This window comes from Salminus brasiliensis, chromosome 19 (genome assembly GCF_030463535.1).
Source record: "Salminus brasiliensis chromosome 19, fSalBra1.hap2, whole genome shotgun sequence".
NCBI classification, from domain to species: domain Eukaryota; kingdom Metazoa; phylum Chordata; class Actinopteri; order Characiformes; family Bryconidae; genus Salminus; species Salminus brasiliensis.
The window spans coordinates 4,651,271-4,673,459 of NC_132896.1; the positions used below are offsets into that span (position 1 = coordinate 4,651,271).

The 22,189-nt window shown below is 43.9% G+C and overlaps 1 protein-coding gene across 2 annotated transcripts in view; it reads left to right on the forward strand.

The window, feature by feature from the left end:
- Positions 1–242: 242 nt before the first annotated feature.
- spon1b (spondin 1b) overlaps positions 243–22,189 on the forward strand; it is a 113,284-nt gene continuing 91,337 nt past the window's right edge. For both annotated transcript variants that reach the window (XM_072663909.1, XM_072663910.1), the window contains exons 1-3: positions 243–901; positions 1,822–1,928; positions 13,170–13,303. In XM_072663909.1, coding sequence (XP_072520010.1) covers positions 697–901; positions 1,822–1,928; positions 13,170–13,303 — 446 coding nt within the window. In that variant the 5' untranslated portion in view covers positions 243–696. The remainder of the gene's footprint in view (positions 902–1,821; positions 1,929–13,169; positions 13,304–22,189) is intronic.

Below are 22,189 nucleotides of genomic sequence, written 5' to 3' on the forward strand. Positions count from 1 at the left end.
TTTGTTTCCATAGTCATGATGTGAAATTGTGAAATCTCGGTGGACTTACCCTTTACGCATAGCTTTTAATTCCCTCCCGAACCGAACCGAACCGAACCGAACATGAACAAACCCATTCCAGTGCACTCATCTCATCTGTCCACATGAGGAACAGCCAACCCCCCCCTCTCCACTCCTCTCCTCTCTCCTCACTCCTTACTGTACCTCCCCCAAGGCTCCTGCCTGCTTCCCCTCGGCTCCTCAGTGCCTTCCAACGCGGATCGTCGGCGGCAGCAGCAGCAGCAGCAGCAGCAGCTCGTCTCCAGCCCAGCAGCTGCTCTCCTCTGCTGCGCTTCTTAGCTTAAAGTCTGCCGGCTGGAGCTGCTCTGCGCTAGAGCCTGTCTGGCTGGTGCGAGGAGCGGAGGAGCTTCTGTGGAGGACTGGGTGCACTGCTTCTTTTTTTTGGGACCAGTTCTGCTCCGGACCGAGCCTGTAATCCTTCTGAACACTTGCGCGGATTCTCCGTCATGGTGAAAGCCGAGTGAACGAGACCCGGTGGCGCGCAAGTTTGGGTTCTGTTGTGTGTGTAAGAGAGAGAGAGTGTGTGTGTCTAAGTGTGTGTGTGTGTGTGTTTTTTTTCTTTCTTCGCCCCCCTGCTCCCCTCTCCTCTGCATATAAGGCTGCAAACTTGGGCTCGTGCACACTGGACGTGCAAGAATGGGGATGCACGGGGGGGATGCGTTCTTGCTGTGCTACCTTCTGAGCGCGGCGCTCCTCGGCGCTCGCGCCGTGGGCGCTTCGGAGGGCTACTGCAGGTCGCTACGGACGCAGAGCAGGGGCACCAGGAGGGACGGCCAGAACGAGTTTCGACTTCGCGTGGAGGGAGACCCGGACACTTACCAGCCTGGGAGCACTTACAGAGGTGAGGTCGGGGTGGTGGGCTTCTCCAGTTTGTGCGCGTGCTTGAGAAGAACAGAAGGACACTCCAAAACAGGGGTTGCATGGGAGGGTTTCTTCAGAACTAGTGGTCCTCAAAGCTTTTGGGAGTTTGGACCTGCTCAGTTTAGGTTTGCTAAGGTTGCATTAGAGGAGGAGACACTGGAGTGTGCAGTGCAGGGTGAAGGGTGAACCATTGGTCTTGGGGATCCACCGGTCAGCAGAGCTTAGGTTTACTGAGCAGTTTCAGCTGTAGAGGAGCTTATTTATGAGCTGGTGGCTTTGAGTTTATGGAGAAAGCACTGCCAGGGTGAAGAACCAATGGTCCTGGAGCCTCACTGGCCAGCAGAGCTTAGGTTTACTGAGCAGTTTCAGCTGTAGAGGAGCTTATTTATGAGCTGATGGTGTTGAGTGTTGAGGAGAAAGCACTAGCATGTGCAATGCAGGAGGGAGGACAACTGATCTAAGCAAAGGCGAACCATCCTGCAAACAGAGCTGGTGTCAAACGTTGTAGGATTCTCAGGCCCAGACCTGTTAAACAGTCTCAGAAGGAAGGCGGCTCATTGACAAAACTTCAGAAGTCTGCTGGGATCTTTTGGAATATGCGCTTAGCCCAGACCCGGCTGAATTACGAGAGCTGTTTAAAGTGCAGTGTTCCAGTAAGTGGCCCACATTATGCAGCAGACACCATGCCAAGCGTGCCTGCACTTGCACGCCTTTCAGAAGGTTCTTGTTCATGGGAAAAACACACAGAGAAGCGCTGACACGCATTGCTTGCCCTGGCACACCTTAGAGATCTGACCTAATGTTTAGCTAAATTGTGCTCCATCTGACCTATCTCTCTCTCTCTCTCTCTCTCTGTGTGTGTGTGTGTGTGTGTGTGTGTGTGTCTCTCTCTCTCTCCAGTGAGTTTGCACGCCTCCAGTCCGTCTTATTTCCGAGGTTTCACCCTGATTGCTCTGAAGGAAGGCAGAGAAGGAGCCAGCCCTGATGATTATGCTGGCAATTTCAAGGTGAGCACAGTGTTTTGGTGACCCCTTTTATTTTGTCTCTCCTGAACCACAGCAGCTCAACACGACCCGTATATACCGCCACATTTCTGGAAGAAGGGTTTAGAAATGCCTTTTTCTTGTGTTGCGTTTCATCGTTCTCCACATTAACCCCAGCTTAAACCCTGTAGGTAAGCCCGCTCCTCACTTTTACTTCCAGAACTACTCTACTGTCATCATTTAGATCAGTTTTAGAAGCCCTAAAATAGAACCCTGTGGGACGCCACAAACAATTTTTAGAATTCGTAGCTGGATAATAAGCCTATGGTTCATTAGGTTAGGTATGGAGATTGTCAGGTTTTATCTCCCAACCCTGATACCAATACTAAAACGTTGAGGATTAGCTGTTACGGACAACAGCAACAATATTTTCTTGTGAAAAATTAGTATTAGCAATAAAATCGGATCATTTTGCAGCTCATCCGAGCCATCAGGTTGCCTAATTTGTGCTCAGATACAATGGAAGCTTATTAATAGCCATAATAACCCATTTTTTTAACAGTGAACGGGGGTAAATTAGTCCTCTTTCGTTCTATTTCTTAACACAGCAATCATGTCTGAAGCTCGAAATTGCATCACATGTCAGTTCCGATTACATCGCCCAAGCCTAGTCCTGATACTGATACTGATTTCATATTTCTTCCCTAAATTAATGATTTTAAAAGTAGGCTAAAATCAGGCTATCAATCCACTCAGGCTACTCAAACACTCCCGTAGCCCACAGTGTGAATGTGTGTGTGTGTGTGTGTGTGTGTGCTGTTTCAGGATAGATTTGTTTCGGGACCAGATTTGACGTATTCTTTATCCCCGTCCAGCATTTTCTGCTGATATTGGCCCGATACCCCTGATTATGGATCTCGCAGTGCCGTCTGTAATAAACGAGAGGATTTTGGGACGTTTCTCAGAACCAGTGTGTATTTCTGAAGACCAGCCCAAAGAGCTTACATGCTGGACCCTGCTTAGTATCCGCAGACTGAAAGAGCTGCTGCTTGTTGAGTTACAGCTGAGCCCAGGCTGGAATGTGAGAGGGCTGGTGTAATTCGCAGGAGTTTTTACGCCTCTGCGAGTTTAATACGCTGGACAAATGGGCGAGTTGAGACTAATCTAAACTGAATTCAAGCAATTAGCGTCATGAAGAAAGTGAAAGGTCACAAGCGAGCGAAGCGCTCCCCACAAAACGCCAGAGAATTACAACTGCTTAGTCGGAGGGTTGAGGTACAGCGTTCGCAATAAAGCTGGAGCAATGCCATGGACTTAGCTGCTGATCCTTTCAGATGATGATCCTTTAAATATAAGTGTTTATAGAACCTCCATGCAAAGGCTCACCCTTCATTTCAGAGCCAAGAACCATTTGGGAAGCTTTATTTAGGAGAGTTTATAGTTTAAAAAAAAGGAAAAAATAGAGTTGTCCGAGACCATTATAAGGAGGCACACATGGGTTCGATCACTCTTGCCAGTAGGTGAAAGGATCTCAGTGCCTTTCGTGTGTTTGTGTGAAAGCGTGGCCTGAAGTATCTGATGAAGATGAAGAGATAATTGCTCTTTCCCGAGAGTAGCCTCATCTCTGGCTCCTCTCCTGGAATGTGCCCAGTGCCTCACTCAAAACACTGAGGCTCGCCCAACAGCAAACGCAGCCTCCAGAGATTGCGTTTCTGTGCAAACAATGTCTAATCTCCACGGACAGCTTGTTAGAAGAAGGGGTTTGCCAAGTAAGAAGACACAGCTGTTCGATATTTGCACAAGACCTATATTTAATGATGAGAACACAAGGCCTGGTTTAGAAACCTACATCGCTTACTAGTCAGAACCAGAGTTTGGGGCTTTGGGACGTCTTTTTTCATCTGGTTTGGTTGGTTTTTAGGCTGCGATGGATAAAGCGCAGCAAGATATACGTGTGGGTGTGGGTGACTGGTCAGGAACTTGTTGGAGATGTAAGCGTCAGGGTTGGTTGGTGTGGCGCAACAGATAACACCACAATCTGCCTGTGAGCTATTACATACACCATGTGGGAGACTGGTGTTCGATTCCCAATTCTTGGGTAAGACCCCTAACACTACATTGGCCCACCCCTGTAATACGAGTAGCATTGTTGGTTACTCCCTGCAATGAATGTGGGAGATTTTTGGCATTGGGATGCTTCCTGTTTGAAGATTTCCTCCACCCTAATCGATTATTGGACATTTGAGAAGTCATGTGACTCTGATCACAGTCCATTACAACTTGGGTTAACCCATAGTTTCATTGACTTTTATGTATTTGAAGAAGACCTACATTAAAGAAAGCTTAGGTGTTCCACATACACTGTATACACTATATTGACAAAAGTATTGGGACACCTGCTTTCATTGATCATTGTTTCTTGCAAAATCAAGGGTATTAAAAAAAAGTTCAGGAGGTCAGGATGTTGGATGATCAGCACCCCACCCCATCCCCAACTCCCCAACTCGTCCCAAAAGTATTAGATGGCGCACCAACCATCCTTCCAGAGAGCACGGCCCCACTGCTCCACAGCTCAGTGTTGCTGGGGGGCTTTATACCCCTCTAGCCCATGCCTGGCATTAGGCAGCATGGTGCCAGTAGGTTCATGTTCAATGTTCATGTTCTATTCTATTGGTAATACTTCTCTACAGGCTAGACAGTCATTCATTAGAAAGGGTGTCCACAAACATTTGGACATATAGTCCAACATATATGTCTAATATGTCTAATATATAACAAATGACTTGCAGCAGGTTACAGTGCATGAAAGTAAAGGTGTCAGGTGAACGCCTAACGCATTGCCTTTCAATCCCAGTGCTGCGTAGAGGACACTGTCTCAGCACTCACTGTAGGTCCTGCGGTTACAGCCATCTGCAGCATACGCTGTAGGTATGTGTAGACGCATGATCTGCACTGGGCTGAACTGGAGTGAATGTTCTACCTCTACAGGGCTGCTGACAGTAGTACAGTAGGGTGTCTCGCTCTGTGTCTGGGAAGTCTTTCACTGTAGCAGGCAGAGTGCAGGACTTGCTCCAGTAGGTTTAATGGATACGATCTGGCTTCATTCCCAAGTGAGCTGTCTGAAGTGTAGTGTCAGTGTGAGTGTGTGTGAACGTCTGAATGGAAAACAAGCTCAATTAAAATGACTATGTGTATGATATGGATACGTGAACATAGGGCTGGGCGATATGGTACAAATACTGTATCATGAGGTTTAATATGCAAATATTTATCACGATACATGTAATCAAAGCCTAAATACATCAGTAGTGACAGATTCTTATAAACCACCATTCACATCCTCTCCTGTACTGAATACAGTAATTTATACTCAACATCTGCTGTACTTCATCTAATGAACCCAGTCTAATTACACTGTTAGTAATGAAACCTGCAGCTGATCAGTGTTTATTAACACTAACAGTCTCGTCCATATGATTAGAAAAGTATAAAGTAACCAGGCTGGAGTTCAGTGAGCTCTTCAGAACCTGCCATTCTTTCACTAGTGTGTGGACTGCATGAACACCTGTGGCAATGGGACTGAATAAAACCTCTGAATAAAGGGGTGTCTCAATACTTTTGTCCAAATACAGTCTGAGAGCTGAGAGCTCAGATTTCTTGGGCTGCCCAAATGTTTTCATGGTTCTCCTTTCAGTTTCACTCTAAAATTGGTGGTTGGTGTGGCGCAACAGATAACACCACCACCTACCATTGTGTTACAACAACACCATGTGGGAGACCAGGGTTCGATTCCCGATCTGGGTAACTGTGCTGGGCTATACCAATAAGAGTCCTTGGGCAAGACTCCTACATTGGCCCTCCTCTGTAATACGAGTAACCTTGTAAGTCGCTCTGGATAAGAGCGTATGCTAAATGCCATAAATGTAAATTGGCGAAATCAGCTTTAAGCCTTTTGGAGGTATCTTCTTCTCACTTAACTATTCACAGTAACAGACATTTTGACTGTGATTCCAAACTTTTGAATGCTAGTGTATGTTCACAGCTTTGGGACATGCCTGAAGAGAAGATAGAGAAGTCTAATGATTGCTGGGAACAAGCCATAGCCAAAACAAGCTGTCTGAGACCTTGCTAGGACTTATAATCTATATAGACAAAAGTATTTGGACGGCTACGCATTACACCCACATCTCATTCTAAACCCATAGGCATTAGTATGGAGTGCATGGCCAGTGCACAAGCAGAAGCTTTCAAAGGCCAGCTCTCGGGTTCTTCTTCTCTCGGTTGTGAAGTTTTAACTGTCACAAATGAAAATGAGCCAAACTTTAGCTCTCCGCACCCCTGGAGGCCCACAGAGTTGCTTTTACTCTGCTGAACCTCATCACCAGCTGTTTTTGCCAGCGTCTGTTTACTAGGCCTCACAGAACTGTCAAAACTCAGTACAGTACTTATCCGTCTTAGAGAGCACGCACACATCAGTGCCTGTGCTTCTTACGCTAACACGAGCTGATGAATGTGTCTCAGAGGCAGACCAGAAGGGCTCCAATCAAACCTCTAGACATCTCACGCTCACACTTGATCCATTTGTTTTGAGGGCTGAGAACCGGGTTCCTCTCGAAAGTTGAAGCATCCGCTGTTCCTCCAGGAGAAATGGGTGTTTACCCGGAGCGTGCCATCTTCGAGTGGGTTTGCGTGCTGGGAGAGTAGAGAGAGGAGGGACAGCGTGAGTGAGAGAGAGAGAGAGAGAGAGAGAGAGTGAGAGAGAGAGAGAGAGAGAGAGAGAGAGAGAGCACACAGGCCGCATGGCCATGCCAGGAGCCACAATTAAAACAAACACTGTTCTCCCCTCCCTCTCCTCCTCCTGCTCCCTCTATTCCCCAGCTGCCTGCCACTGACAGCCACTTAGAGCCCGCTTTCCTCCCGAGGATGCGAGCTGCACAGCACTGCTTGGCTTCTTTTTAACCTCAAGAAGTTCAGGGCTGTTGTTGCTGTTCTGCTATACGTTTATTTACACTACGGTATTAATAATTCATAGTTAGAAATGGAAAACAAACTGCATTTACATTAGAAAACAGTGTATACAGGGTTGCACACACACCAATGACCTTCTTTAAATGGAATCATATTGAAATAGCTCATTTTAGGTCATTCTAGATGGTCTGAGTAGGATATTCTTCCAGATTGCCAAAGCAGAGGAGCCCAGTTTCTACTGGCTCTCTTATGCAGCGCTCCCCTGGTGGCCAGTCATGGAACACTAGCTGTCTTAAGCAGTATGAATTTCTCCCAAATATTGTCAGAAAAAAAACCTACCATACCTCCCTGTTAACAAGGCACTCACTCCCTACGTTCCCTATGTAAGTTTGATAAAGCGTAACACAGCTAACAAGCTAACACAGTGGACAGTGGACATGCCGGGTCGGGCTGAGCAGGATGTTCTTCCAGGTCGCCAAAGGGGAAGAGCCCAAAACCTCTCTCAGTTGGGTCAAGCTACTGGCTACTGGCTCAGCAGGGCTTTTACGATGCCTGATGTCATTTATTACTGAATAATTAGACATTATTAAGCAGACATTAGCTTTTTCTTAGCTGGGCTATTTAGCTATTCTTATGTCCTGATGCTCGGTTATGGTGTTTTTAATGGCTAGGGTTGTGCTGTTTTTCCTTGATTGGCCACCAGTAGAGCTGTACTAAGGTGGGTTGGAGGGGTATAAACCCAGCATTGAGCTGTGGAGCAGTGAAGGAACTGAGTTCTCTGGAATGATGGTGGTGCTCTATCCAATACTTTTGGAATGAGATGGGGAGTTAAGGATGAGGTGGGGTGGGGATCATCTAACATCCATCCAAAATGTAGTAGAAAGTCTTCTTCTCTGAACAGTAGAGACAGTTACTCCAACAGAAGCAGGATCAGCTCTTTTTAATACCCCTGATTTGAGAGAAAACTATGAATGGGCAGATGTCCCACAGATAGACAGACAGATAGAACTTTTGATGCTGTGATGCTGTGGGGAATTCATTAATTATAATTATTATTATTTTTCATTTGGCTTGATACTACCAACTGCTTGTACGTAAAAGATTTTGTGCTGACAGTGACATCATATTTAACCTCTTAAGCAGCCTATAGGCTGTCGACGGGCCAAAAGTGCTATAAGTAACCAGGTTATATATATGTGTTATAAAAATCTATTACCAAAAAGTAGCCCCACCAGTTTATACAGAAGTCCCTGTAGTTACTGAGTATTACACATACTTAGCGTGTAATAAGCCTTGCAGCAATAAAGGGTTAAAATATCTGACCAAAAATATATAAATAATGTATAAAATATAAAAAAATTCAATAATTAGTATTTGTCAGTACTCATTCCACCCCCACCAAGAAGTCAAACTTGTGTTTCTCTTTTTCACGTCATTTACATCTGGATTCAAAGTGTAGAATCTGCGCTTTTGACAGAATTTCTGCTTGTTTAACCGACCCCCTCGTGAGAAATAATTAAATGTAAGAAGTAATTCGGTGTAAGAGGATGCATTTCAAGGCGACTGCGCCACGGGGGAGCTGGGAGAGTTAAAATAAACAGAAGTGTGAAGTTGCTCAGGCTGGGTGCTGCCGGCTGCGTGCTGCTCTGGTTCAGCTGCTGTGGGAAAGGCTCCGGCTCTGGGCTGCGTGTGAGCAGCAGGCTAACACGGACGAGGACGCTCCAAACACATCTGGAGCATCTGGAGGAGTGGGATTGAGGCAGGGGGGCTAATGAGTGCTGAGGGAGTCCACAGGGATTGTGTGCAAAGAGTGAGAGAGCCCGCGAGAGAGAGAGAGTGGGAGGGGGGTAAGAGACACTGGCCTTGTAGAGTGTGCCGGTTTGCCGGTGTCCTGGAACTGAAAGCCCTCAACAACCCCAACACACCCCAAGCCTGACGGCACTGAGATATTCAGAGTTTGGCAGCGATTTGTTTGTGAAGTGTAAAACTCATGAGTTCCTCTCTCTCTCTCTCTCTCGCTCTCTCACGCTCTCTCTCTCTCTCCCCGGCCCGTGTGAAGCGGTGGTGAGTCAGTGTTATTGTAAGGTCAGGACACATGGCGGACATTCAGACAGCGTGGAGGTTAGTGCGGTTTGCAGATCACCAGCCACTACCGCTGTCTTTCGCTCCAGGAGGGGTGGACCAGGCCCTGCCTGGAGCCAGTGGGTGAGAGGGTTGGTGGAAGGGGGTGGGGGTGTCTTATTGGCACCTGGGGAAAACTGAGCAAGCAGGAACTTCCTCTCTCAGGCCATCTGGAACAAGTTTAAGGGACGGCAGTTACGCAGTACAGATGATACTCTGCGTATTCACAGCATGTGAGGTATTGGGAAAGTGCCCTAACAGTCAAAACCCCCAGATTAACACTATCCTGGCCTTCCAGGGCTGAAAGAAAAGTAGTGCATAGGGTGATGTAGCAAAGCTGTCTGCAATGGCTGCAAATCAGTCAGGCATTTATGACAGTGAATTTGATTGAGGAATTAAAAGGTCACAATGTCAGAACCATGAGTGAACCTTTGAGTTCATGCAATAGTCTTGCATCTTCATTTTCCCCATTTTTCACTTTTTGACACAATATGAATCTGACTGTTCCATGGTCCAATAAAAACACTCCAAAATGACTTGGAATAAAATCTTTTTACATTGATTTCTATTGAAAGTTAAGACGTTTTTTAATTCTCCTGTAAAGTTCCCATATTAGGCATGAGGTTTTTGCATGACAGCAGCAAGTTTTTCTTATTTTATTATGGTAAATTCATGGTTAATCTGGATAAACACCCTGAATGGAGGAATTTTAAAAATATGTATCAGGACCAAAGACCTGCAAGTCACAAAACTACCGTACAGTAATGTCTTTATTTTATTCAAATTTATTGTGATGACTTTTTAGGAGGGAGCTTCTAGAACAGGGGTGTGCAATTCCAATCCTGAAGGGCTGAATTCCTGCTGAAACACATCTGAATCTGTTTCAACTTACTTCTTAGTTGCCAGGTTTAGTAGGTCTGTTAGAGCAGGGGACTCAGCAAACTGTGCTGGACCCCATTGCCTTCCCCTGTTCTAGAGGAATTCAATTATTTAATATTAGAGGTCAGTCACATTGGTTAATTGATTACTACCAGAAAAATCTGATCTCCCCGCCACCACCCAGGTGACCTCGCTAACACTTGTCGCTGAATGCAATCAAATCCTCACAGCAATGCTTCTCCAAAATCTACAGTATCAGGATAAACTCCTTTTATTACCCTTGATTTAGGAAGAAACACTGAATGAGCAGGTGTCCAAATACTTTTGTCCATACCATATATTTTCACATTACTTTACTTTGGTCGTCTTTTGGAGCAGAGTTTTGGGATGGCAGCTGGATATTTCTCCACATTTCTTCTTATCAGTTTATTCCTGGTCAGGGTCACGGTGGTTCCAGGAATTCCGGAGCAGGAATACCCAGGGACAGGGTGCCAGCCCCTCGCAGGGTACCACACATACCAATCCACACCTAGTAGTATAGTCAGTTCACCTACTGTGTGTGGTCCAGATGGACCACAGAAAGAGAACACATCAAACACCTTAAAGGGAGTGACCAGAGTGAACCCACAATTCCTAGGCCCCTGGAGCAGTGCAGTGCAGTGCACACTTGCCTACTTGCTGTACCACCATGGCGCCATGCGGGATGACAAACATCATTCCAGAGCCCTGAAAATCACATCACTTACAGTTTTCCCAAAATAAATGGATTTTAAATTCTTCTCTTAGTCTGAGTTTTCGGTGCCCTTTCGTCACCTTATTTTTCCAATAAGAGGAAAGCTATCTCAGAATCCAAGTTAGTGTACATTTGGGCTACGTTTCAATAGCAGGGTGACGTGCTCAGATTAGATTTCCTTTAGCCAATTAAATTAAAGGGTTAGTAGATGTGCTAGCAATATGTGGTAACGATCTGAAATAGTAACAATGGCCCAAAATCTGAGCTGAAAACACCTGGTTAGACGAGATTGCATCTAATGGCCAGAATTGTGGAAACACAAATGGGATTCGACTGCTTGTCTCAACGAATGTGTATTTGTGTGCAGACGTGGGTTATTCCGAGTGACTACCTGAAAATGTGCGCAGTTCTACACGGCACTGCGCTAAAGGCCTGCATTATATAAGCAGTCAGTGTTTTGGAAAAGTGTTTTCTAAACCGTATCATTTCTAGAAGTCATTTTTAGTCCCATAAACACATCAGAACACAAGCACTTAACCTTTTTTTATTGAATTAAATGATGGCAGTTTTATAGATCCTGTAATAATTGTGCTGTTTACGAATGCCGTTCTTCTTGAGTGTCAAGCCAGGTTGCAATCATGCTTACATTTGGCTCTCCTGCAGAATGCATTAAGACTTACGGCTCCTACAGAGCTTTGTGCAGCTTTCAGAAAAGTCCTAACAGGAGTTAGGGGTGGGATGGTTTACTGAATATTATGGATTGCCTGCTTTTATAACCCAGAGTAACAGTGTAGAATATACAGAATATATTGAAGCAGTTAGCAGTAATAGATTTTGAAGATTGCATGTTGTAAATGTATTATTCACCGTGTTTTTCACACTGTGAGAACAGAAGCTTGATCTGTGTGTCCTTGAAACCATCACACAAACAAGTATTTGACCAAAAGGCACCAATGCTTTATGTACTGTCTGTACTTACACTATTGCTCAAAAGCTTAAATTAAAATGCACTATATGTCCAAATATTTGTGGACACCCGTTTTGTTGAATTCCTTCTACTTCTTTTAAGCTGCACCCATGGCACCCACAGCCTGCCTTGTCCCTGTACAAAAGTACTGCCAATAGAATAGGATTCTCTGGAGCAGATAAACATGAACCTATTAGCACCATGCTGCCAAAATGCCAGACTTGGGCTAGAGGGGTATAAAGCCCCCCTGCATTGAGCTGTGGAGCAGTGGAACTAGGTCCATCCAATACTTTTGGGATGAGTTACGGAGTTGGGGATGAGGTAGGGTGGTATTCGTCCAACATCCTGACCTCACTAACATGCTTTTGTCACTAAAAGCAATCAAATCCTCATAGCAAGGCTCCTTGTCCCAATACTTTTATCTCCTTTGTGAATTGCTTTATGGTAAAATTCATAGCTAGTTGTTTCCATATCCCATATCTCATATTCCAACCCTCCGAACTGGGATATGAGAAGAAAAATGTGTTATACTGTACAAGTATATAACATATGATTCATATATAATATGCAGTGCCAGTCAAAAGTTTGGACACAATTCAGATGTTTTTCATTATTTTAATAAAATTAAATTAATTATAATTAATTATAGGTAATAGATATAGATATAGATGAATACTAAAGTCATCTAAACATCTATGAAGAAACCATATGGAATTATTTAGTAAACAAAAAAGTGTTAAACAGTATTTTTATATTTTTTTATATTCTTTAAAGTAGGCATCTCTTGCTTAGATGACAGCTTTGCACATCTTGCCATTTTTTCAGTCAGCTTTATGAGGTAGTCACCTGGAATGGCTTTCAGTTAACAGCTGTGCCTTGTCAAGAGTTAATTACTTTAAACTTTTGCCCTCTTAATGTGTTTGAGACCATTAGTCGGGTTGTGAAGATATAGGGTTGGTATACAGTGAAAAGTCCTATTTGAGCAATGTTCTAATCCATATTATGGCAATAACTGCTCAGCTAAGTAAAGACAATAGACAGTCCATCATTAATAAGAAGGGAAGGTCAGTCAATCTGAAAATAAGAACTTTGAAAGTATCCTCAAGTGAAGTCGCAATGTGTAAATAATGCTTTAGCACCCCAGACTCAGGCTGCGTCCCAGTTGCGTACTACACACTATCACAATAAAGTGTAGATTATATACTAATCCTAATAGTGCAGGTTTAGCAGGTTAATACACTAATTATTAACATGTTATATACTTAAAGGAAGTGGTGAAGTGATACTATGCCAACATACATTACTGCAAGTTCTCCAGCTGCTGTTGCCGCTGCACTTGCATCCTTGTCCTTCATCCTTTCTTATAATTGTTCCAGGGTTGAGTAGCTCCCCCCTTTCCCTGTCGCACTGCATTGTGGAAAAATAAAGTGTTCTAAGTATGCATAGTGGATATTTGAGGATACACAACTTTGATCTAAACTACATACTTAATACTTTAAAACTAGTACGTATTAGTAATTAATACGCAACTGGGGCGCACCCTTGGTTGATGCTGTTTAGTTACATAATGGAATTTTTCATTTCCCTTCGTCCACAGATCATAGATGAGGATGAGACACAGTTCATGACCAACTGCCCCCCAGCCGTCACAGAGAGTATTCCCAGGAGACGCACCCGGATACAAGTGTTCTGGACAGCACCCCCTACTGGCAGCGGCTGTGTCATACTCAAGTTAGTGGTCTTTTTCTCTTATAATGGAGATAGCTGATGAAGAAATGGATGGATGGAGGGGTACTAAAACTATGCTTCTAATAATTAAGCTGAATTGACTTTTTTTATACATGATTATTCGATCAGGAAATGAATGCATGGTTGAAAACAGACACTCCAGATAAGGAGAATGGAGAGAAAGCATAAGGCCTCTCAGTCAACGTGTTTATGCAGTTATTAGTCATAATTCCAGCTTTTTAGTTGTGCATAAATGGGTCGCTTTGACCTGAACTGCTCTCTGTGCTTCCCTGATACTCAAACTTCCTGCAGTAATTCACCAATAACACACTTCAGTTACACTTATAGTCATATTAGAGAGTTTATTAACCCCCCTTAAACTATAGGCATATTAAATTATTCATCGTATGGACTATTATTCTCACTACTGTAAAAGTACGATGTTAGTTATGTATTTATGAGGCTGAGGAATTGATGTCAGTTCCTTGGAGTTTAAGAACTAAATTAGCACTTCCCCAAGGTTCTGTCATAGGAGATATGTGTGTGTGTTCACACATCTCACACAAGTTTACACACTCACGTATGATATACAACTCCGGAAAAAATGAAGAGATCACCCTACATTATCAGTTTCTCTGGTTTTACTATTTATATCAATGTGTTTAAGGAACCAGGGACAACATTTCCCTTAAATTCCAAATAAAAATATTTGCTATTTAGAGCATTTATTTATTTGCAGAAATGTCAACTGCTCAAAAGAGCTGCTCAAATAATGCAAAGAAATTATTATAATCATTATAATGCAAATAGGTATTATATAAAGTTATTATTAAAATTTAAACAGCACAATCCTAATATTTGAACTTTGAGAGCAATCAGAAATCCTACACTGTCCACAAGCTGTGTACTATTCTCACAACCTGAGCACTAGCTGCTTTATGTGTTCCTGCGTATGAATACTGTGTGATGCTGCTTACAACACCGGACTGGTCTATTGCAGCATACACTCCTGAACTTCCTGTACACTGCCATTTACACACAAGACACAACACTAGCGCTCATGGTACCAAATGTTCCAGAGACTGGTCACTAGTTGAAATACCAGTGAGATAGCCATTCAGAAATCACTATGGTGAAATAACCACTGCCAATCACAGCTCTCATGTCTTGGCCGGCTCTCCACTAGTCTTTCACATTGCAGTTGGGTAACTTTATGCCATTCATAGTCTGCAAATACAGCTAACTCAGCTCAGCTCAGCTCACCTCCTGCAAATACTCGTATGTGTCAGAATGGCCTGAGATCTTTCAGCAGTAGTTGAGTTTACAGAGAGTGGAGCTCAGGGGTTTGAGCTGCTCTCCTCACTGGTTTTACAAATGAAACTCTTATATGTGGCGGGTTGAGTCAGGTCTACTCAGCTCTCTCTCTCTCTCTCTCTTTTGGGCGAGAGAGTTGTTTAGAGAGTGAACTGAAGACTCGTGATCATTAACTCTGTCTTCTACAGTCCTGTCCTTCTACTACAGCCAGAGGAACTGAGACAGTCCTTAAGTCTGAGCATCTGAATGAATATAAACACGAATCAGAACTTATTGGACAAAATCACGAGCACAGATATCAGACGTTCGGTCGGTCTGAGTGTGGGCGTGGTGTCTGAGGCAGAGACTGCGGCTGTGTCCACAAGTGTCAACTACCATGCTAAATAGCGTGTGGAATAGTACACCACCATTAGCAGCTCATTCATCACACTATGCTTAGTATGTGGTTGAGGATGCAGCCCGTGGCCTATTGTAGCCCGTTAGTTACAAGACCACAAGTTTAGTGTTGAAATAATGTAATAAGTAATTGGACAAAACTGCGGGCCCTGGCAAATACTGTGCAGATTGGAAAATCCTGGAAGGACTGTGCATGGGTATTTACATTCAGCTTAATATGCATTTTCCACAATACTATCAGTTTTCCTATGAAATATTAATAACAGTAATATTTTGTAAGCTTCTATATAGTCAATTTAAGCTTTCAGTATTTTCACAGTGTGTTAGAGTGTGGACTTGTGGAACTTTCACTTAGGAGGGTCTTTGCAAACTCGTGAAGGTCAAGATGATCCAGTTCATTCTTTTTTAAAAATGATATTTCTCTCTCTCTCTCAATGTCACACACACACACACACACACACACACACATACACATACTTTCTCTTTCTCTCTCTGCTGGCCTGAACACTGAACAGACATCTTGGTTTCTCTCTCACTCGTCCATGTGCACACACACAAACCCAGAGGCAGAGGCACACATACACTTCTGTGTGATTAGCAGGACGACCAGGTGAATGGAGCTTTAATGAGATATCTCACAGACCTCCAAAAATTTGAAATAGGAAGTTCAAGAGCCATTAGTCGTCCTGATTACGGCAGAGCTGCGGAGGGGAGTGACGGTTTTGTGAGTGCAGAATGAGCATAGAGACTGAACTGATTCGCGGTGTAAAGCGTCCACCCCGGGCAGTTACAGCAGGTGAACCTCATTTAGCCTTTTACTGTCTCTTTATGAGCCACACTGCTCCACACCTTTCTTCTCCCACTCCTGTCCCCTCTGCTAGGAATAATAGCCAGCGTCATCCCCGGCCTGCGTTATCTCAGCCTACCGTCTGTCACATTACCTTTGAGCGTGAACTGGAGAAAATATTAGAAAAAAAAACTAATTTGCTCTGTTCCCTCACTTAACTCAAATGTAGTCAGTCAGCTGAGACATGCTTGGTGTATAAAAGTGTCTAGAGTTATATTAACACTCAGACGAGCACAAGCTTAGCATGTATTTTGAAGATACTTGAAGAGTTTTGTATTAATTAATTAGACAAACAGGGTATTTGAATGTAACCCTATAACCAACCATAACCCCTTACCCTAACCTTTACTTTACAACCATTTTAAGGTAAGATTTAAGGTTTAGGTCTTAGGGTTAGCTGAAACGCCCTCCACTGTACACAAGCTGTGTAGTATTCTCACAACCTGAACACTAGCTGCTTTTTGTGTTCCTGCATGTGAATACTGTGTGAGGTTGTTTACACTGCATACACTCCTGAACTTCCTGTATGTTGTCATTTACACACACGACACTAGATACACTAGACAGTAGATTTGGGGAAGGATATAACATGTGTTTCATGTGTTTTCTTATTTGGATTGCTGTGCTTGTAAATGATGAGGCTAATGTAGCTCAAAAAATATGGAATGCAGAGACAGGTCACTAGTTGAAATACCAGCGAACTAGCTGAGAAATCACCTGCGCATTCATTGCATTCAGACGACAAGACATTTCCATTTCCATTTATGGCATTTAGCAGACTTACAAAAGTGCTTCGCTATTTACTCAATAATAACCTATAAGCTAGTTTGAATAGACAAAAAAATCAAAGAGTCCTCTAAGTTTAGACACTACTAAACTCAAGTCAATATGAGACCATACTACTCTACTCTTCACCCAAGTATTCTCGGAACACGGTGCAGGACAGAAAAATGTCTGGACGCTCGTCTTCCGTGGATCTTAAAGGATGGCGGGTCGAGCCGAGCCGTACTTGAAGCTGGAAGGGTTCTTGGTGCAGTTCGGTTTTTGACCATCGCCATCAAGTACGGAGGGGCTGGCTGGTCCAGTCTTGGCTTTGTAGACCAGAGTCAGGGGTTTGAATCTAATGTGGACAGCAGCTACAGGAAGCCGGTGAAGAGAGAACACAGCAGAGGAGGAGCTGAACATGGCTGAACGTAGAAACGTTCATCTTGGACGGCAGACTGAAGGTCGTGGGGAGTAAGGAGAAGTTCTGATAATGATAGATAAAGAAGCATTGGAGTCTTCTGGTAGAGCCTCTCATTTCCACTGCTCCACAGCTCAGTGCTGGTGGTCTTTATACCACTCTAGTCCACGCCTGGCATTAAGCAGCATGGTGCTAATAGGTTCCTGTTTATCTGCTCCAGAGAGTCCTATTCTACTGGCAGTACTTCTCTACAGAGACTAGACAAGCTGTGTCTGTAATGGGTGCAACCTAAAGTTGCTGAGTGCATTCATTAGAAGGGGTGTCCACAAACATTTGGACATATAGTTTACAGTTCTCACAGCCGCAGCACAAAGCTGAAGAAGCAAGGGGTCTGAGAGCTTTGAGGACAAACAGACCACTCCAGTGGCCAGACTACTCTCTCTGCCCCTTATTGCTGTGCGTGACTTTCTCCCGCATATTTTGACACTTGGAACATCTGCTGTGTTAAGACGACACTTGGTGTCTTGGCATGGCCGGGTCAGGGAGGCGGGGCGCACCTTAGAGCTCCGGGCCCAGCGCCAGCCGAAAGGCCGTGAAATGTGCCTGGCAGAGCCTGGCAGCCAACATCAAATAAAAGTCCAATTACGTTTGGGAGCCGGCCAGCACTCCTCCTGCGTCGGGCTGTCAGTAATGTATGCGTTTTACAGTGGTGGAGGGAGATGCAGATTGGAGTGAATTTCAACGCTGGTGTTTGGTGTAGCTGACTGTAGACCGTAGTGGATAGACTGGGCATGGGCTGACTAATCTGATCTCTGCAGACTGCCGCTGCTTAATTTACAGGTATGTTTCTGTAGTGCAGTGAAATGAAAGGTTTGAAAGGAAAGCTATTGAGTAACGGAAGCCCAGCGTTGTGTAAACCACCATTGAAAGATTCCTCTCTGTGCGGAATAAGGCTGGCGTGAGCTTGTCAGTGCTGATTGCTGTATAAGAGGTCTGTCATTTTCATTGTAGATTAGGGCAGTCTGACCTTGCTCCTGGGGAGCTTCTCGCCCGCAGAGCTTAATTCCAGCAAAACACCTCCAGCTGATCAAGGTCTTCAGGACAAAGCTACAGTTCTCCTGCATTGACAATCCTCTGTCCACCATTGTGTATAGACCTTGAAATCTTCTCACTGAAACAAGTGGAAAAGAATTGGAACCCCTCGTTCCTAACTCCCCCTAGCACTACCAATGCTTCTGGCATTAAGAGGGTAAGGACTTAACATGGCTCCACCGATACATGCAAAGCCAGCCGCTGCCTCTTTTTGAACTGCTGCCGTTGTGGCATTGCCGGGTTCCCAGCTCCACTGGGAACACCTGTGCTGACAAACATTGCTTAAGAGTGATGAGGGGAGAGAGAGCGCTATCTACCCGCCCGGAGAGAGTGTGGCCAGTGACTCTGGCTGCTGATGGCAAAGCAACATTAGGCTCAGGATTCACACTAGAGACCCCAGGCCTTAGTGGTAGTGCATTAGGCCGCTGAGACACTTGGAGCCACCCCCTTCAAAAGGCAGCAGGACAGTCGGGAATGAAAGCTATTAGCATAGCAAAACAATAAAAAACTGTGTACTGAAGCAATCTGTGATGTGGAATTGTGTGGCATGTACTTCACAAGCTACAGGTACAGCTACAGAGTTAGCAACATGCAATAAGCAACAAAAACTCGACACCACCTGTCTAAACACACATTTGCGTTGCTTATGGCACAGCGCGGTAAGATGCTAGCAAGCATATTGCAAACCGAAGGTTAGCGACTATTAGCTAGTACTAGTATTGGAAGGCTGAAAGACCACAGTGTCGTTTTCTTTATCGATCAATTTAGGAAATCCTTTGTCAGTGCGATAAACACCTTGAATCTTGCTGTAATCCACACTTTTGACCCCTTGTGAACTACATGTCCCACAATTCTGCATCACCTATTGCTTCAGCTTTTTATTCTTTTGCTATGCTAATCGCTTTCATTCCCTTCTGTCTCCAGTCTAATTTCTTCGTGGCCATGTGACATTTTCAAAGTAGCCTCAAAAACCAACAATTTGGACCCCCCGCTGCCTTTTGAAGCTCTTGTTGAGAAGAGCTACTCATATGGGGTGGCTCTGAGTGACTAATGCAGCGGTCTAATGCACTACCACTAAGGCCTGGGGGTCTCGAGTGGGAATCCTGAGCCTGATGCTTCACGTACAAACAAATATTTAATATTTACATAATTAAATAAAAAAATAATTAGTGGGTACAGCCTTTTAGTAGCATGGTTACTGTTCAGTCATGATGCCAGATAGGGATATTGGTCCTGATTTGAGTAGTTAAAAACCTAAGGACAGAAAGGTAGGTAGGGTGGACTACAGCTGGGAGAGGGACACAGTATGTATGTGTATGTTAAGGTTGAGCAAGTGAGAGAGAGAGAGAGAAAGAGAGTGAGAGGGAAATTGTATGTGTGTAGGGGGCAAACGAGAGAGAAAGAAATATGAACTCAAGGTGGAGTAAAAGTTAGCTAGCTAGTTTAAACATGGACACTGAGAACTTGTGTAGCTGAGAGGATCCATAAAGAAGGGTGGAGCTCAGGGGTGGGTTTAGTAATTATCATGTAAAGGGACAGGCACTCAGACCGGACTTTCTGAACAGGGCTGTTTTAGACAGTGGGAGGAGATCAGTAGTTCTTATGGTGTTTGGGCCAAAACATGTCACAGACGTTTCATGCATGAACACCTCAAGTAACTGTGCTAAGCTGTTAAAAGGGTTATAATATGTCACCTTTTAGTGCTTTTTGGGGAAAAAACAGTGTTTTAGTGTTCCAGTCAGTTGTTTAGTGTAAATTCAGCTTTTAGATGGTGGCAATAAAAACATGAGCAGACGTGTTAGATTGAAGCTGGATTTAAAATCAGCAGGAGGCCACACATTCAGGAGCAAGGTTGGGTGCCTGTGTAGCAAAAGTCTTTTACGCCGGTCAGATTCGACCCCTGCTGTAAGGCCTGATGCACTGAATAGAACAGATTTAGCCCCCAGACACCTGATAAAGCTGCTGTCCCGCAGTTGGGGACAGGGCCACAGCGAGCAGCACGGGGTCTGAAAGCAGCACATGGTCAATAAAGTGGGATTCGTGCAGAGAGTGAGAGGAAAAAATGGGTCAAATAAATTAAAAGGGTCACTTTATATTACAAAGGTATTCAGATCATTCACAGCACACAAATGGCAGGTCATGCTGAATACTGCACACGGCAAAGTCAGCAGAGATGTGACAGCTTTGTTTACATTAAATTCTTTTCGGAATCAGGATTATATCTGATTATATACTTAAATCAACTAAATGAGTTTTGTATTGATAAAAAAGTCATTAAGCAATTAGCAAATTAGACAGTTAGACAATTTGTAAATTGGCTGTATTTAATCCAATACACATTTGAAGACCCAGATTTAGACTAGTTTTTTTTATTATTGTGCAGGAAATTAGACTGTTAGTGAGGACTAACGGATGTAAACAGGGTCTTGCGGCCATTATGCTATTTGACAACCATGGCCTACTGTTAACAAACTGGATTACTGTGCAGAAGAAGATTTTTTCTGTGATGATTATTAATAATTAGTGTGATTTCAGTAGGTATTGCAGTTTTCTTTTGGATAGGTGCAGTAGTATAAACAGTACAATAGTAAGAAACTATTGTGGCCAAAACACTCTCATAGGAATATACTAAAATCTGTCCGTAAACTTTTAACCAAAAATTCCTACTTCTCTGCAGGACAGATTTTTTTGAGATACGAACACAGAATTTGGCCAAATCATAGAAATAATTGAATAGTTTTATTCTTAAGCTTTTTTTTATCAATCAAGTCACGTTTTTCGTCAAATTATTGTACATTTTGTCCCCTTAGGAATCAATGGTGGAGTGTTTTGATAGGTCCCACCTTTTCTCATCATTCCTCTCCTGTACGATCTGTGCTATGGCTTCAGGCCCAGCCATCTTTTAGACAAATATTTTGTCACCGTAAATTTTTGCCAAAAGTTTGTGGACACAGCTTTATTAGGCAAATGTACTGAATAAACATTTGGACTAAACATGTTTTGGGCAAAAGCTTTGGCACCCTACATTTTAGCCAGACGTTTGTCAACACAGCTCTGCCTCGACCTAGTAACACCTTAGCAACCAACACCTACATCACAGTGTATCACAGCAACACTGCTGAGCTGCAGTCACACTCGCCGTTTCTGCAGGGACTCCCTAGTTAATTGGATTAGTCCATAAACATTGGTGTATTTTATCATATTGACCGATGTTGATGGAGGGCTGCTGTTTGGTACGGCAGCTTTTTTAAGTCTAAAACAAGCTGCTGAAGGTTATTCGTTGGGTCAAACATCAGCTCTTTACTGTGGTTAGATCACTGTAATGCACAGCCTTGATTGGCTCATTAGTTTATTGTATGGACAGGCAGTATGCTGACTAGACTAGACTAGTAGTCGAGGCTACTGAGTATAAGTGCATTTGAGCGCTGGGCATTGAACTGATTTCTCTTTACAGACTCTGTTATTTAGTCTGTTTGTACAAAAGTGTGGTTTATATGCCTTTGTGAAGCTTTTCCCCAATAATTTATACAACTGACACGGGAAAATAGCGACGGAAATGAAATTCAGATGGCGCCGCGAACGAGTCCACACCGATTTCTGCTCAGTGAGACAACCATCATTTCCATGTATAAAGCCTTCACGGAAAGTGGTGTGTGTGTGTGTGCGGTATAGCCTGGAGGGCAGGGGGAGATGGACAGCTCCTCCATACTACATGTCATATCACTGACTGACAGCAGTTGCCGGCTCTGCTGGGACACAGCGCTGGGGCTGCATTAGTATTCAGTGGGAATGGTGGGGATAGTGGAGGTGTCGAGTGGGGTTGATGCGATGCGGTGCTGTCCTAGCCTCCAGGGCCTTTTTGAGGCGGGCTGGTGCTGGCCGGAGTCGGAAGGTTGTAGATGCTTGTTGTTTTTAAACAGGTAGCGTCCAACTTTTGGGAAATGTGAGATATGCTAATATCGGCAGGGAGACAGGCAAGGTGAAAAACACTGTGGTTGATATTCGTGTTTATCCCAGTTCAGTACAGTCCTGCTTAGTTCTCCACTTTGTCGTCAGT